Genomic DNA, 17,887 nt, shown 5'->3' with positions numbered 1-17,887 from the left:
TGAGGTTATCCACTTTGTTAGCAAAAATAAGAAGGCAAATTATTATCTAAATGGTGTCAAGTTGGGAAAAGGGGAAGTACAACATGATTTGGGGGTCCTTGTTCATCAGTGACATGCAGGTACAGCAGGCAGTGAAGAAAGCGAATGGCATGTTGGCCTTCATAACAAGAGAAGTTGTGTTTGGGAGCAAAGAGGTCCTTCTGCAGTTGTATAGGGCCCTCGAGAGACCACACCTGGAGTGTTGTGTGCAATTTTGGTTCCCTAATTTGAGGAAGGGCATTTTTGCTATTGAGGGAGTGCAGTGTAGGTTTACAAGGTTAATTCCAGGGATGGCGAGACTGTCATTTGCTGAGAGAATGGAGTGGCTGGGCTTGTATACTCTGGAGTTTAGAAGGATGAGAGGATATCTTATTGAAACATATAAGATTATTATGGTTTTGGACACGTTAGAGACATGAAACATGTTCCCGATGTTGGGGGAGTTCAGAACCAGTGGCCACAGTTTAAGAATAAGTGGTAAGCCATTTAGAACAGAGATGAGGAAATACTTTTTCACACAAAGAGTTGTGAATCTGTGGAATTCTCTGCCTCAGAGGGTGGTGGAGGTCAGTTCTCTGGATACTTTCAAGAGAGAGCTGGATAGGGGTCTTAAAGAGAGCGGAGTCAGGGGATATGGGGAGAAGGCAGGAATGGGGCACTGATTGGGGATGATCAGCCATGATCACATTGAATGGAGGTGCTGGCTCAAAGGGCCGAATGGCCTAATCCTCTACTGTCTATTGTCTATTGTTCTTGATTAGTACAAGTGTCAGTGGTTATGGTGAGAAGGCAGGAGAATGCGGTGGAGAGGGGAAGATAGATCTGCCATGATTGAATGGTGAAGTAGACTTGATGGGCCAAATGGCCTAATTCTGCTGGTAGAACATATGAACACGGAGCATTTGGCATGGCATTGAGAGGCCAGGCTCCATGTGGCAGGAGGCAACTGAAGCTCACATCAAGCGACAGAGTAGGTGCAACATCTCACACTCACAACCCTGAAAGGCATTTTGTGCCCCATCCATGGGACAGGCTGTAGTTACCCCACGGACACTTACTCTTTACTTGGGATGGCGAGGTGGCGCAGTGGTTGAGTTGCTGCCTTACATCGAATGCAACGCCGGAGACCCGGGTTCTATTCCGACTACGGGTGCTGTCTGTACGGAGTTTGTACGTTCTCCCCATGACCGAGTGGGTTTTCTCTGAGATCTTCAGTTTCCTCCCACACTCCAAAGACGTATATTGGCTTGGTAAATTGGCTTGGTAAATGTACAAATTGTCCCTAGTGGGTGTAAGATAGTGTTAGTGTGCGGGGATCGCTGGTTGGTGCGGACCCGGTGGTCTGAAGGACCTGTTAACCGCGTTGTATCCCTAAACTAAACTAAAAAGCTGGCTCACTGCCCCCACTAAATCAAGAATGGACAGCGGTCTCCTGATTTAGATTTAGCTCTTAGGGCTAACAGATTGTTTTAATGTTTTCCCTGTGACCATTGTTGTGTGTGAGGGCTAAATAATTCACAAACTACACTTGGTGTACAGAACCCGAAGTATATTTATTACAAGCCAATCATGACTGCTGCTCCATCCCTGCAGATCCCCAAGGAACCCTCCCTGAGGAAACATTCATTTTGAGACAGAGTCCTCTAGTGGTGACTCCAGGACACAATCATTGATAGAACTGGCTGCAAAGTGCAATTTTGGAGCACTGACTGATGAGCTGGTGAGAGACCAGCTGATCGAAAAGACTCCTGTCCCGGTGGATTAGAGAGCGCCTTCTCATGGAGGGTGATGCTCTCACACTTGAAAAGGCACAAGCGTTAGCTGTGCAAATTGAAAGTGCGATGCACAACGCCGAGGAGCTCAAACAACAGCCCATGGCATGCTCTGAGGGAGCATTTAGTCCTGCATCTCATCAGATGCATACAGCACCAGTGCAGGGCCTTCAGAGGCAATCAAAATACGGTCGCTCTAACAAGCAGTGTCCGAATTGTGGCCTGGACACACGCTCCCAGCATACGGTAAACGATGCAACGCGTGTTCAAAGCGGAATCACTTTGAGAAAGTATGCCGGACATCGAAGGAGAAGGCGTTATCTGTCTGCCATGTAGACGATGAATCTCCGGGTGGACACGATGTATACTCCATAAAGGACAGGGCTGACCAGAATGTTCGGTCAATAGGTGCTTTCAAAGACTGCAGGGTCGAGATCGCTGGGAACTCAGTATCGCTTCTCATAGATGTGGGGGCGCAGGTTTCAATTTTGAGCATTGACCTCTGCAAAAGGTACTTTTCGGATTGCCCACTTGCATCCCGAGGGACACTCATCACGCTTATGATGGTTCAACCATACCCACGAGAGGGCTAGTGAACGTTCCTGTCTGCTACAAAGGAGTTAAGCTCGATAGCTTCACATTCTACGTCGCAGAAGGAAAGAGTCTGGTGGGAGTCAATTTGTTTGATCGACTAGGGTTCAAGCTTCAGGACTCAACCGGCATGAACATCAATGTGATCAGTGACACGGACTATAGGCATAAGTACCACTCTCTTTTCTCGGGTTTTGGGCTAGTGTAGATACATGAGTCCGGCCTGTTTCACAACGCCTACGACGTCTACCGTTTTCCATTCGCACGGAAGTCTCGACGGAACTGAAACGACTCGAAAAGGATGGTATCATTGAGCGCATCGATTAATCCCCTTGGATATCGAATCTGGTCATATCGCGATGCAAGAACGGTGAAGCATGCACAATTAGTGAGAAAGCAACAAAACCATGTCCTGCTCCTCTTCAGCCAATCCCATGGCTGGACAAACCATGGAGGCACTTGCAAGTCGACATCTTCGGAGAGGTGCAAGCTGCGCCAAGAAGCCAGCGGTTTCTACTTGTTGTACACGATCTCCACAGCAAGTGGCCTGAGATCGCAACTACTTTCTCAGTCACGACAAGCTCGATCATCGCGATTCTCGAAAAGCTGTTCACTAAGTGGGGACTTTCGGAGGTCATAACGACTGACAACGGCCCTCAGTTCATATCTGAACAGTTCTCCACTTTCCTCGCGAGTTATGACATTCAACATCAGCGGACATCGAGATACAACCTCCAATCGAACGGCGGGGTTGAACGATTCAATCGCGTGATTAAGGAAATAATAAAAGCGAGCATGTCAGAGGGGAAAACGTTCGAACAGTCAATCCATATTCTCCTCCGATCCTACAGATCCACACCACTCACGCTGACTGGGAAATCGCCAGCAGAGCTGATGATAGGGCGAAACCTGCGAGCAAAACTGAATGCTCTTCAACCATCATCGCACCCAAATCCAGACACAAGAGCGAGGGCGGAAATGATAGCGCACAGACAAGCGAAAGGGAAAGCGTACTGTGATGCCAAACGCAGAGTACGAGCGCCGCGGTTCAAGGTCGGCGACTGGGTACGAGTCAGCCACGCTAACTTACAACATAAGCTCGCAAGCGCACTCTCCAAGCCGATACAGATTAAACGGAGATTCGGCGAGAACGTGTACCTCCTCCAAGATTACACCACATGGAACGCGAGGCGTCTAATTGCAAGTAGACAGGGACAGGAAGAAGATAAATTGGACACATTTCCTTTCCCAATATCCAGTCAAGTCAGTGATTGTGGTCAGCATAAAGCAGAGCATACAGCAGAGCAGTCTATTACCGCTCGACGCTCTCAGCGACAGAAGAGGAGACCTCAGTATCTGCAGGATTATCAACTGTGAAGCCATAAATGTTATGTTCACCAAGCTGTTATTTTGGACTGATTGCATGTGGACATGTTTAGGTGAATAACTGGACTTATATGATAACCTTCATTTACAAGGTGGGAAAAGTGTTGTGTCCTGGAGTCATCACTGGAGGACTCAGCCTCAAAATGAATATTTGCTCAGGGAGGGACCCTGGGGGATCTGCAGGGCTGGAGCAGCAGCCATGTTTGGCTTGTAATAAATACACCGGATTCTGGACAGCAAGTGTAGTTTGTGAATTATTTAGCCCTCGAACACAACAACCACGTGGGTTTTCTCTGGGTGATCTGATTTCCTCCCACACTGCAAAGAAGTACAGGTTTGTAGGTTAATTAGCTTTGGTCAAATTAGTAAATTGTCCTTAGTGTGCACTATAATGCTAGTATACGGGGTGAACGCTGGTCGGCACAGATTTGGTGGGCTGAAGGGCCTGTTACTAAGTTGAATCTCTAAAAAAAATTATTGTCATGTGTGCCAAGGTACAGTGAAAAGCTCTTTAGTTGCGTACTATCCAGTCAGTGGAAAGACCATAAATGATTACAATCATGCTGTCCACAGTCTACAGACGTAGGATAAAAGGAATATTGTTTTGTGCAAGATAAAGTCCATTAAAGTTCAATAGTCCGAGATACTTCAATGAGGTAGATGGTAGGTCAGGAGCTCTCTCATGTTGGTGATAGGATGCTTCAGTTGCCTGATAAGGATGGAAAAATCAAAATAAACTAATCTTTCCCCATCTATTCAATATTGCAAACTTACCCATCAAGAGGGAAATGCCTCGTTGTCACCCTACCCCAGAAAACATTGATCTGTTTTACATTTTCCTTGACCTTTGACCTTTTTGAACGCCCGTTTTCACACCTTACCCTTCCATATCTCTCGTTTTCCTCTCCCCTGAATCTCAGTCTGAAGAAGGGTCTCGTCCCCCATTCCTTCCATCCACAGATGCTGTCTAACCCACTGAGTTACTCCAGCATTTTGTGTCTATCGCAGGCAAATGAAACCGGCTAAGATGGGACAGCTTGGTCAGCATGAATGAGTTGGGCCGAGTGGCCTGTTTCTGTGCATGAAGTCTAAAGTTTTATAGGGAGCCTTGTGTGGTTTTTCAACATTATTGCATATTGTTGTTTTAATATAGCTGATCATTTTCCCAAGGTGGAGAAATTGTTAACATCTACACAAAGAAGTCGGACTCTGGTCACCCGATGCAAAAAATCTCAGTCTTTAAAAAGCATTCTGCATAACTAATTGTTTCCTTTATTTCAGGAATTAATCGTGTAGAGGAGAAATAAATCATTTAATTCTCAATCACACAAAGCATTACAATTATTTATATCATGTAGCAAAAATGCTGTGTAAGATAATGAGGGGTCTCATAAAATGATCTAAAATGTACAGTTCTGAGGAAATGAAGGTATCAATAACCATTTAACCATATAACCGTATAACAATTACAGCACGGAAACAGGCCATCTCGGCCCTTCTAGTCCGTGCCGAACACGTATTCTCACCTAGTCCCATCTACCTGTACTCAGACCATAACCCCCCATTCCTTTCCCGTCCATATACCTTTCCAATTTATTTTTAAATGATAAAATCAAACCTGCCTCCACCACTTCCACTGGAAGCTCATTCCATACAGCTACCACTCTCTGAGTAAAGAAGTTCCCCCTCATGTTAACCCCAAACTTCTGTCCCTTAATTCTCAAATCATGACCTCTTGTTTGAATCTTCCCCACTCTCAATGGAAAAAGCTTATCCACGTCAACTCTGTCTATCCCTCTCATCACTTTAAAGACCTCTATCAAGCCCCCCTTAACCTTCTACGCTCCAAAGAATAAAGACCTAACTTGTTCAACCTTTCTCCGTAACAGTTGCTGAAACCCAGGCAATATTCTAGTAAATCTTCTCTGTATTCTTTCTATTTTGTTGACATCTTTCCTATAATTTGGCGACCAAAATTGTACACCATACTCCAGAATTGACCTCACCAATGCCTTGTACAACTTTATCATTACTTCCCAACTTTTATACTCAATGCTCTGATTTATAAAGGCCAGCACACCTAAATCTATCTTTACCACCCTATCTACATGAGATTCCACCTTCAGGGAACTATGCACAGTTATTCCTAGATCCCTCTGTTCAACTGCATTCTTCAATTCACTACCATTTACCATGCATCAATAGATACACTAAATATTGACACATTTTGCACGGAAAGACAAGTAACTCAAATGTATTTTTATAAAACACATTTCTTGTTCACAATGCCAGTTTTGGTGAACAAATTGAATAAATCAACTGCATTTTCAACTCTTATAGAGTTATAGTCATAGAGTGATACAGCGTGGAAACAGGCTCTTTGGCCCAACTTGCCCACACTGGCTAACATGTCCCAGATGCACTAATCCCACCTGCCCGTACCTGGTCCATACATCATTACAATTATGGCCAATTGAAAGTTTCGGGAAAACAATCATACTAGTTTCACTGTCCCCGTGATTCATTTTACTGTCTGTAAGCCTCTTTGTCATTTTCCCCTCATCCAACAATGAACAATTGTCCTTTTCCAGATCGGCATCTTCTTTTCACACCTTACATTTTCTTTGTACCCTTCCACATCTCGTTTCCCTCTCCCCTTGATTTTCAGTTTGAACAAGGGTCTTGATCAGATTGTTGAGGCAGAATCACCATTTGAGACTTTTGGACAGACACATTGATATGCAGGGAATTGATGAAGATGGGTTATGGGCAGGTGGATGAGAGATGGTCTCAGCTTCATGTTCTGCACTGATATTATTGGCTGTCCTTGTGCTGTACGGTTCTATATTCCATGTTCAATGTCCAAGCACCAGTTAAGGTGGATTCCACAGCAGCCCATAACCACAAAAACACTTTGCACCTAGGCCCAGATATTTTAGTTTAGTTTAGAGATACAGCACGGAAAAGGCCCTTTGGCCCACTTAGTCCAATCTGCCCTACGATCCCCGCACACTTAAACCCCTGTCCCACGGTACGAGTTCATTCCAAGAGTTCTCCCAAGTTTGGCCTGATTTAAACTTGGAGATTTACGGTAATGGCCACTCGTCGGTACTCGGGGCTCTCGTGGACATTTTTCAACATGTTGAAAAATCTTCACGAGTCTTCCCGTGCATACCTGCCATTAGCGAGTCTTCCCGAGTACCTGCCGTTAGCGCTAAGAGACGTCCCCGAGCTCCGACGTACACGCTACGTTCATTCTCCGTGTTTACCACTAGTTTGATTTTTTTTAAACTCGGGAGAGCTCTTGGAATGAACTCGTACCTTGGGACAGGGTTTTAACACAATGCTGCACGCACTAGGGACATTTATACCAAACCAATTAACCTACAAACCTGTACTTCCTTGGAGTGTGGTAGGAAACTGCAAGTCCCGGAGAAAATGCAAACAGGTTACGGGGAGAAGGTACAAATTCTGAACAGACAGCACCCGTAGTCAGGACTCTGGCGCTGTAAGGCAGCAACTCTACCATGCTGTTGTGCTGCTGTGGCAGGTTCTGTGAGGAGCAGTCGGCTTTGGTGGCTTTCTTGATGGTGATGCTCTGGGATCAGTTTAATGGAGACAACAAACTTTATGCTTAAAGAGGAACATTTTGCATAACATCTTAGAGGAGGGAGGTTTGGAAAGCTGGAAAGGATTCTGAGAATATATGAATTTCAACAATAGAATCAAAAACTGAAGCTGCAAAGTATAATGAAGGATAGTTTGTAAAGAATAAGGGAGAGTGTATTCAGAGTAATTAATTTGATCTCTGCATGATAATTAACCAACCAGAATTTCCTACAACTCATCGCACCCCTCGATATCTGAAAGTGTTTTCTCAAAATTGCCCCTTTCCTCCTCCATGATTGTAGCTATCTGTCCGATCATTGTTGATATTTCAGTTATCTTTCTTCCAAGTACTTCCACGTCTTTCATTATGGGAAAGATATCCCATGCTAACCTGAGCTCTGCCTGAATTACTGCCACAGTTCTGATTGTTCTCAATGCATCCTGAGTCCTGTTCACCAGACCCTGGGTGATACTAACAAAGTCTGCAGCTGGTTTCCTCTTCCTTTCAATTTCAATCAAGGATTGGTTGAGCTGAGTTAATATACCTGTCAGGTGTTCGGTCATTTTTAGGTATTGTTCCACAATTTCATTCACTTTTTCCTGTTTTTTTTTTTGGTATGCATCATTAGCAGAATTGGACTTGTTATTAGAGGTCCTACCGGCCATGCCCACCGCCATCCCCGCCCCAGAGAGCAATAGCGAGATTCCGAATGTGAAAGGAGCAGCAACTAGTCCTGTGATACCTATGATTCCCCCCACGGTTTGTGTTTTAGTGCCTTCATTTTTTGCGATGATGACATCTGTATGATGATCGACAATTGCATCAGCAATTGAGCGCAGTTCCACAATGTATTCTGTTGATTGCTTCATCCACCGAGGAACCTCCACTTGAAATTTTTTCCATATTCTTTCTAGAATAATGCAAAGATAATATCTATTTAATGTTTAATCTCTTCCAGTCACATACTGGCATAACATAATTGGAACTCAAATAGAACAAATAAATGCTTGATTTTGAACCCCTCGTACACTTTAACGAGAGCTGGGCCCACCATAATGTAGAGCTCTTCTTGCATCGCCTCCACCTCCGCACCTCATTCTGTACGAAGGATTCCTCATATCCCAGTGACGAGCCCTTCTCTCATCTCCAACATCCCTCCTTCTCTTGGACACCCTGTGCAAGGCTTAAAGGCCTGTCCCACTTGCATGTGATTGCATGCTTTTGGCGCAACCAATCGGAAGCGGAGTTCACGCGAAGTTCGCGCTAAGTCCGCGCTAAGTTCGCGCATGACGTCATTTGGGTGAATTTGGGTGTTGCACTGCGTCGGGTGGTGACGTCATCACACAACGTCACACCGGGCAGTGACGTCATCGCACAATGCCACGCACTAGGCGTACGCCGTGAAGACGCTGCATATGCCGTCTAGACGCTGCGTACGACCGCAATGCGCCTGCGTGCCGACAGGACGTTGGCGCACAAAGATTTTGGACACTGTCAGATTTTCGGAGCACCGTGCGATGTCGAGACCAGCGCTTCTCCACGCTTCGAAGCAACTCCGCACTTCTAAGAGGGACCGGCCCCGAGCGGCCATATGGTGCCCATACGCCTCAAGCGACCGTGTTTCGTCGCGCCAAACGCATCCAATCGCATACAAGTGGGACAGGCCCTTTAGTGCAACTGCCGATGCAACATCAATTGTCTTGACTTCTCCACTCCTTTCATCCACTCCAATCTTACCCCAATCACCTTTTACCTGACACACATTGTCCTGCCTCCCCTCTCTTCCAACTTTCTCACCACCCCCCAACAATCAGTCTGAAGAAGGATCCCAACCTGAAACATCACCTATCCATGTTCTCCAGTGACCTACTGAGTTACTCCAGCACTTGTTTTTTTAATTGCATCTGACCGATGAATGCCAGTGTACAAAATGTCTTCTACACTACCCAGAGGTGGTTCACATCAGAAGGTAAACACAAGAAATTGCAGATGCTGGAGTCTTGAGGAAGAGGGAAGAAAGCTAGAAGAGAGGAGAGGCTCGACAAAGTGTGGCAGATAATAGGTGAACATTGGTGAGTGGAGTTTCTGATAGTCATAGAGTGATGCAGTGTGGAAATGACAAAGAAACATGGAAAATAGGTGCAGGAGTTCGTCATTCAGCCATTTGGCCCTTCGAGCCAGCACCGCCATTAAATATGATCATGACTGATCATCCAAAATCAGTACCCCGTTCCGGTTTTTTTCCCATGACTTCAGCCCAACTTGCCCACACCAGCCAACATGGCCCAGCTACACTTGTCCCACCAGACTGCATTTAGCCCGTATCCCTCTAAAGGATCTGTCCCACTTGGGCGACCTAATCTACGACTTTAGAAGAATGTTTTTGACCTTCAAACTCGCAGCATGGTCCACACGTAGTTCTAGGAGGCCCTATGAGGTCGCTGGAAATCTCCCTCATGCTCGAGGGAAGTTCCCGAATACTCGTGGCCTCAGCTAGGTCGCGGAAATTTTTTCAGCATGTTGAAAAATTTTCCCCGTGTAAAATTTGGTCTGCATGGTTCTTTTTAACTCGTAGTGCAGTGGAGTGGGGTCGCTATTTAGTTACAGGCACTCGAGGGCAGCCGTAGGCAATCTCGTTTGCTGACCAGGCATTTTGATTGGCTCATTGGCGTTTTCAGGACCAAGGAAGACCTACAGGTAGGTAAAATGCCCGCTAACTTTATTAAACTTCTTAAAAGTGTCTCCACTCCTCCCCCCTTCTACCGCCTCTTCCCTCCTTTTCTCTCCCCTTCTCCCCCCCTTCTACCCTCCTTTTCTCCCCTCTCTCCTTCTACCCACCCCCTATCTGCGCTCTCTAAAGGACCGTTACTGTGCAGCTGTTTTACCTTAATCTTGCCATCAGGCAAGAGATACCGTAGCATCAAAGCCCGGACTACAAGACTGCTAAACAGCTTCCTGCCACAGGCTGTGAGGCTGCTAAACAGTCACTCCACCTGATTCTGCGGCTTTGCACTGACATTTTAATAACTCTGACACTGGCCACTCAAACAGCTGCCTGGACATTTTAATGATTGTTTTTACTGTATTTTTATGTTGTCGTTTTACCTGCTTTTAACTATTTACACTGTTTCATCAGGGACTGGATTGTTTTTACTGTTATAATGTGTGAAATGTTTTAAGTTTCATGTGCGATGCTCCGGTATTCCCTGGGAAACGTCTTCTCATTTTGCACTGTGCAACTGTTGCTTTGCAAGATGACAATAAAGGTTGATTGATTAATTGATTGATTCAACGTGGGTGTGAATTTCAGACAGCGCTCCCCTGGTTTCCCTGGCCCCCGCCGTCGCGATGTGTGTGTGTGTGTGCGGTCGGTCGATCCGGCTCGCAGTTTCAACGCGGATGGATTGATCCAGCTCGAGGCTTTTCAGGTGCATGCCCTCGAGCTGGAAGGTCGAAGACACTCTTTTTAACTCGTGAATTAGATCACCCAAAGTGGGACAGCTCCTTTGTTCTGCATTGTCCATGTATGTATCTAATTGATTCTTAAATGTTGCAAACTTCCCTGCCTCAACTATCTCCTCTGGCTGCTCGTTGTGTGAAAAAGTTACCCCTCCGATTCCTATTAAATCTTTTCACCTTCACCTTAAAACTATGTCGTCTGGTCCTCGATTACCCTACTCTGGGCAAGAGAGTCTGTGAATCTACCCGCTCTATTGTCTTTTTGACCACCTTCAAGAAATCTTGCATCTGCACTCCTAGATCCCTCTGGTCTACAACACTCTCCAGAGTTTTATCATTCACTGTGTAGGCCCTGTCCATGTTAGACTTTACGAAATGAAGAATGTCACATTTCACAGAATTAAATTCTATCAACCAACTGCCCAATCGATCCAGATCCTGCTGCAATTTTTCACAAACACTATCTGCAACACCACCCACTTTTGGATCATGTGCAAACTTGCTAATCTTGCCATGTCCCTTCTCATCCAAATCATTGATATAGATGACAAACAGTAATGGGACCTTCACAGAACCCTGAAGCACACCACTAGTCACAGGCATCCAGTCCGAGAAGCAACCTTCAACCATCACCCTCTGCTGCCTTCCATGATGCTGATTTTCTGTCCATTCCTTGGATCCAATGCAGTCAATTATTAAAGAGGTAATAATGGGGCATTTGGATAGCAGTAAAAGGATTAGTCCAAGTCAATATGGATTTACAAAAGGGAAATCATGCTAGACTAATCTTCTGAAATTTTTTGAGGATGTGACAAGTAAAATGGATGAAGGGGTGCCAGTGGATGTTATGTATCTAGACTTTCAGAAAGCCTTTGATAAGGTCCCACATGGGAGACTGGTGACTAAAATTAGAGCACATGGTATTGGGGTTAGGGTGCTGACACGGATAGAAAATTGGTTGGCAGACTGGAAGCAAAGAGTAGGAGTGAACGGATCCTTTTTAGAATGGCAGGCAGTGGCGAGTGGAGTGCCGCAAGGCTCGGTTATGGGGCCGCAACTGGTTACCATATATATTAATGATTTGGAAGAAGGAATTAGGAGCAACACTAGCACGTTCGCGGATGACACAAAGCTGGATGGCAGTGTGAACTGTGAAACATAGAAACATAGAAAATAGGTGCAGGAGTAGGCCATTCGGCCCTTCATAGAAACATAGAAAATAGGTGCAGGTAAGGCCATTCGGCCCTTTGAGCCTGCACCGCCATTCAATATGATCATGGCTGATCATCCAACTCAGTATCCTGTACCTGCCTTCTCTCCATACCCCCTGATCCCTTTAGCCACAAGGGCAACATCTAACTCCCTCTTAAATAAAGCCAATGATCTGGCCAATGAAGATGATGCCAATGAAGCCAATGAAGAGGGTGTTAGGCGGTTGCAGAGGTCCCGCATGGGAGACCGGTGACTAAAATTAGAGCACATGCTATTGGGGGTAGGGTATTGACATGGATAGAAAATTGGTTGGCAGACCGGCAGCAAAGTGAAGGAGTGAACGGGTCCTTTTCAGAATGGCAGGCAGTGGCGAGTGGAGTGCTGCAAGGCTCGGTGTTGGGGCCGCTACTGTTTACGATATATATAAATGATTTGGAAGAGGGAATTAGGAGCAACATTAGCAAGTAGGCGGATGACACAAAGCTGGGTGGCAGTGTGAACTGTGAAGAGGATGTTAGGAGGTTGCAGTGTGACCTGGACAGGTTGAGTGAGTGGGCAGATGTGTGGCAGATGCAGTTTAATATAGATAAATGTGAGGTTATCCACTTTGGCGGCAAAAACAAGGGGGCAGATTATTAACTCAATGGGGTTAGGTTGGGTAAGGGGGAGGGTGCAGCGAGACCTGGGCGTCCTTGTACACCGGTCACTGAAAGTTGGATTACAGGTACAGCAGACAGTGAAGAAAGCTAATGGAATGTTGGCCTTCATAACAAGAGGATTTCAGTATAGGAGTAAAGAGGTTCTTCAGCAGTTGTATAGGGCTCTGGTGAGACCACATCTGAAGTATTGTGTACAGTTTTGGTCTCCTAATTTGAGAAAGGACATCCTTGTGATTGAAACAATGCAACGTAGGTTCACGAGATTGATCCCTGGGATGGCAGGACTGTCATATGAGGAAAGATTCAAAAGACTAGGCTTGTATTCACTGGAGTTGAGAAGGATGAGGGTGGATCTTATTGAAACATATAAAATTTTAAAAGGACTGGACAAGCTAGATGCAGGAAAAATGTTCCCAATGTTGGGCGAGTCCAGAACCAGGGGCCACAGTCTCAGAATAAAGGAAAGGTCGTTTAAAGCTGAGGTGAGAAAAAACGTTTTCACCCTGTGAGTTGTGAATTTATGAAATTCCCTGCCACAGAAGGCAGTGGAGGCCATGTCACTGGATGGATTTAAGAGAGTGTAAGATAGAGCTCTAGGGGCTTGTGGAGTCAAGGGATATGGGGAGATGGCAGGCACGGATAGGGGACGAAACAGGCCCTTCAGCCCAAATTGCCCACAACAACCAATATGTCCCATCTTCACTAATCCCACCTGCCTGCATTTGGCCCATCTATACTATTATTAAAACTCTCATCTTGACCACTTCTGGTTTGCTTTTTTTTACTAAATAGCGCAAAACTGTTCCCTTTATCGCTTGGATTTTTTTGCCACCTTAATCACGGTCCTCCTCTGCACCAAGCGCACCAGGTTTTGTTGCAATCGGTGGAATGTTACAAAAGTTGTGAAGGTTTAAAAAATCGTGAGATTAGCAGATAGGTCTTCTCCCCTGCTAGTCACCATGAAGGTAATGCCCCTTCCAGCACCCGCTGGAGAATCAAAAAATCACGGAGTCCACAAGTAGCGCTGATTGAGTCCGTAAGAGTGGAGTCCGCAAGAGTGGAGTCAGGAAAGCCGCTGTGTGGAGTTGGGAAAGCCACTGTGTGGAGTCGGGAAGCCGCTGTGTGGAGTCGGGAAAGCCGCTGTGTGGAGTCAGGAAAGCCACTGTGTGGAGTTGGGAAAGCCGCTGTGTGGAACCGGGAGGTGCTGTGTCGTGCCACGGCCAGAGGCCGCTGAGTGGAATCCCCTCCTCCCCGACACACCCCCTTCCCCCACACCAACCCCCCTCTCCCACACAATACCCCTCCCCCACACCATACCCCTCCCCCACACCATACCCCTCCCCCACACCACCGCCCCTCCCCCACGCCACCCACCCCCCTCCCCCAGACTGCTGCCTTCCTCCTCACCAACCCCCCTCCCCAACACTACCTCCCCACCCCCACAAAACACCCCTCCACCACCCCCACCCCCCTCCCCCACACCACCCTCTCTCCCACACCATGGTGGAATATTGCATTGGGGATTGGGTTGCATTGTGGGACCAGGCCTTCCATGTGAGTGGGACCAAACATGTCCTACTAAGCCTAGTATCCTTCTAAACCTGTCCTGTCCATCTACCTGTATAATTGCTTCATAAAGATTGGGATAGTCCCAGCCTCAACATTCTCCTCTGCCAGCTTGTTCCGTAAAAAGTTACAACTCAGATTCCTATTAAATCTCTCCTCCTTCACATTAAACCTATGTTCTCTGTTTCTCAATTCTCCTTCTCTAGGCAAGAAACTGCATTTACCCAATCTATTCCACTTTATACACATCTTATACAATACACATTTTATACACATCTATAAGATCATTCCTCATCCTCCTGCACTCCAAGATATAGAGTCCCAGCCTGTTCAACCTCTCCTCATAGCTCAGGCCCTAAATTATGTGGGGCCCAAAACTGCTCACAATCCTTTTCCTATTCACCAGTGTTATAAAGTACTAAACTAAGCGGAACGCATTGGGTCCCACACACGGGAAGCCTGGTCCCCCAATGCAACTAATTCCCCAACGCAATATTCCACCACTCACACATAGTCCCAAACTGTGCAGATACGGCTCATTTCCCCTCATCCACCATCACTCCCCCCCCCTCATCTTTACGTGTGGGAGGGGAGGAGGGGAGAGGGGGTGGGAGGGGATGGAGTGTGTGTGAGCGGGGGTGTAGGAGGGGGGAGAGGGTGGCATGGTGGGAGGGGGCAAGTGGGGGTCGGGTGGTTTGTGGGGGAGGGGTTGGGGGGAGGACTATGGGGAAGGGTGGTTTGGGAGGAGGGGGATGTGGTGGGAGGAGGGTTGTGGGAGGGTGGCGGGGTGTTGGGGGGGGGTTGGAGGGTGAGGTAGGTGGGACGGGGGGTGTGGGTTGTGGTGGGGAGGGGTGTGTGGGTGGGGGTTGTTGGGGATGGCGAGGGGGGGTTGTGGGTGTGGGTGGCAGCAAGCGTTGTGGACAGAGAGGGGGATGGAAGGGGAGTGTGGGTGGGGGTAAGGGTGTTTGCAGGGAGGAGGGGGTGTGGGGGGAGGGGGTTGTAGAGGCGGGGGGAGGGGTGAGGAGGTGGGATGGAGCGGGGAAAGACCTCGGAGAAAAGACGGGGTCGTGGGGGAAAATCACGGGGGAGGGGGCAGGAGCCAGCGAGGGGGACCAGAGGGGAAGGGGCTGGAGGACTCACAGCGGGCGCTGGTCACTGGACATTCTCCTCCACCGGGATCAGCAATTCAGTTTTCCGTTTGGCGACATCCCTGACTCCGCACTGGGCCGTACCTGGATGGGCCGCTTCCGGTCCTTCCGAAAATTGTGGAAAACTCCGCCGGCCATCCAGAGCCTCCCTGAGATCCAGTAAACACGTGATGGCGCAGGAAGGGACGGACCGTCCCGCAGAGTGACCGGGGAAAAGACCAATACACATGTAGTCGACTGACAGGAGAGTAGGCTGCGTATGCACGATTTTTAAACCTCGCTAACTTTTACATTAGACCACCGATCGGAACGAAACTTGGTGCAATCGCAACAGAGGAGAACACTGAGTAAGCTGGCGAAAAATCGTAGCGCTAACGCGTACAGTTTTTACGCAAACAGAATGACCGCGCAAACAGGAAGATAACAAGATCAGAGCTTTAGTTATGTATCGATAGTTGGCAAAAAGAAATGAACCAGTGGTCTGAGATATTCAACATGAAGATTATGTGTAGGAAGGAACTGCAGATTCTGATTTACACCGAAGATAGACACAAGATGTTAGGGAAACTCAACAGGACAGGCAGCATCTCTGGATAGAAGGAATGGGTGACATTGCGGGTCGAGACCCTTCTTCATTCTGATGAAGATTATGATGAAAGTTGTCTTCAATAAATCTCACATAGACCAAAGAAGAGTTACCAAGTGGTTGAACACAGTTCATCGACTGCTGGAAATGGAGGAATTCTAATTGAAACAGGATTCAGGGTGGCAGTTGTGAATGTTCACTGAAAGACCTACCTGTTTCTGCATCCAATCCCATTTTGTTTTCAAGTAATAACGCAGGACTGCAAATTGGATGCAATTGGTTTGATGAAAGCCAATTCCAGTCTGAGGCAAAATAAATGTTAAACACATTCCAAATTACATTTACGCACAAAATGTACTAATGTTATATACTTCAACTTACTTCACATTACAGCTACCAAGCAGTGCAAGTTGCCAAAGAAATGAGCCAGATATTAGGAGTTTACAAATGTCTATGTAGATCATGCATACTTCAGATAATTTTGAAATAGCAGTTGTTTTAAGTAGCAGTTTAGTGAGTGGAAAGGAATGATATGAGATGGATGCAGAGCTGTAGAAACAGGAACTTTGGCACAGTGAGTCCACACCAAACATTGATCTATTCACACCCATAATGATGAGAGGAAGGAAACATAGATAGAAACATAGAAAATAGGTGCATGAGTAGGCCATTCAGCCCTTGGACTATCTTTGATTGGATTTTAATGGATATACCCTGCACCAAACGTTTTTTAATTTTCGTTTTAGAGATACAGCGCGGAAACAGGCAATTCGGCCCACCGAGTCCATGTCAACAAGTGATCCCTGCACATTAACACTATCCTACACATACTAGGGGCAAATTACACTTGTTCCAAGGCAATTTACCTACTTACTGCACCTGCACATCTTTGGAGTGTGGGGGGAAACCGAAGATCTCGGAGAAAACACGTGCAGGTCAGAAGGAGAACGTACAAACTCCGTACAGACAGCACCCGTAGTCAGGATCGAACCCGGATCTCCAGCGCTGCTTAATCCCTTATCATGAACTGTATCTGTACACTGTGCATACTTCGATTGTAATCTAGATTATTGTCACATGTACCAAGGTACAGTAAAATGCTCTTGTTGCATGCCAACCAGCGAGTGGAAACACAATACTTGATTGTCTAAATCTTATTCTTACCCGTACACCGTCTTGTAAACAGATGACACCTCTGCACCTCCTCCAATTTCTGTTTGCCACTCTGGAAATGAAATTTTACTTTACTACCTGGAGATCACTTCTTATATTCCCACTACTGTTCCTCCCCCTTGCTGCTAGCCTATCAAAAATTCCTTTCACAGAAGCTGTCTGACCTGCTGAGTTACTCCAACAATTTGTGTTTTGTCCAAATAAGGATAAAGTGAGATGTTTATCTGCAAGATTATATGAAAAAGGATTGTGTAGGAAGGAACTGCATTTGTTGGCCCACACAGGAGATAGGATAAAAGAAAGTGTACAGTCAAACATTCAAATGATAACTATTGTTTACATATAACTGGAGATCTGGAGTTGATAAGTGGGCCAGCATTCATTGTGCTCCGTTTGTTGCAAGATTCAGACACAGTTTCTTCCCAGCTGTTGGGACACATTCAGAGACTGACATCGAGTGCTGCTGGAAGGTCATCAACTCGGTGAAAGACGCTCTTTGGTCTACCTGAGCTTTGGTGACCATCCTGCGGAGCGAGATGTCCGTCGGGGAATGTTGCCGACTGGCCCGCTGCAGACTGCAGGAGTACATGCTGAGGGACGCACTGAAGCTTGGGGTCGACCACAGTCTAGGGTCCTTCCGCTGCTGGACAGAGTGTGGTGGAGAGGATAAGGGAAGGGATTCCACA

At 46.6% G+C, this 17,887-nt stretch overlaps 1 protein-coding gene across 1 annotated transcript; it reads right to left on the bottom strand.

The window, feature by feature from the left end:
• Window positions 1–7,625: 7,625 nt before the first annotated feature.
• LOC116985957 lies at window positions 7,626–17,325 on the bottom strand. Its single transcript, XM_033041136.1, has 3 exons — window positions 17,193–17,325; window positions 16,241–16,330; window positions 7,626–8,308 (listed from the first exon to the last, which is right to left on the bottom strand). The coding sequence occupies exons 2-3, from the start codon at window positions 16,260–16,262 to the stop codon at window positions 7,626–7,628; spliced, it is 705 nt and encodes a 234-aa protein (XP_032897027.1). The 5' UTR covers window positions 16,263–16,330; window positions 17,193–17,325.
• Window positions 17,326–17,887: the final 562 nt, after the last annotated feature.

The sequence above is a fragment of the Amblyraja radiata genome, chromosome 1, assembly GCF_010909765.2.
Source record: "Amblyraja radiata isolate CabotCenter1 chromosome 1, sAmbRad1.1.pri, whole genome shotgun sequence".
Taxonomy (NCBI): domain Eukaryota; kingdom Metazoa; phylum Chordata; class Chondrichthyes; order Rajiformes; family Rajidae; genus Amblyraja; species Amblyraja radiata.
Note: the sequence above shows the minus strand (reverse complement) of the source record. Positions and strands in the feature narration are given on the sequence as shown.

Excerpts from the sequence above, each read along its gene's own strand:
- LOC116985957 (XM_033041136.1), bottom strand. The coding sequence starts at position 16,262 with ATGGGATTGGATGCAGAAACAG. Across the intron at positions 8,309-16,240 it reads GGGATTGGATGCAGAAACAG|AAAGAATATGGAAAAAATTT; the intron begins GTAGGTCTTTCA and ends GCATTATTCTAG.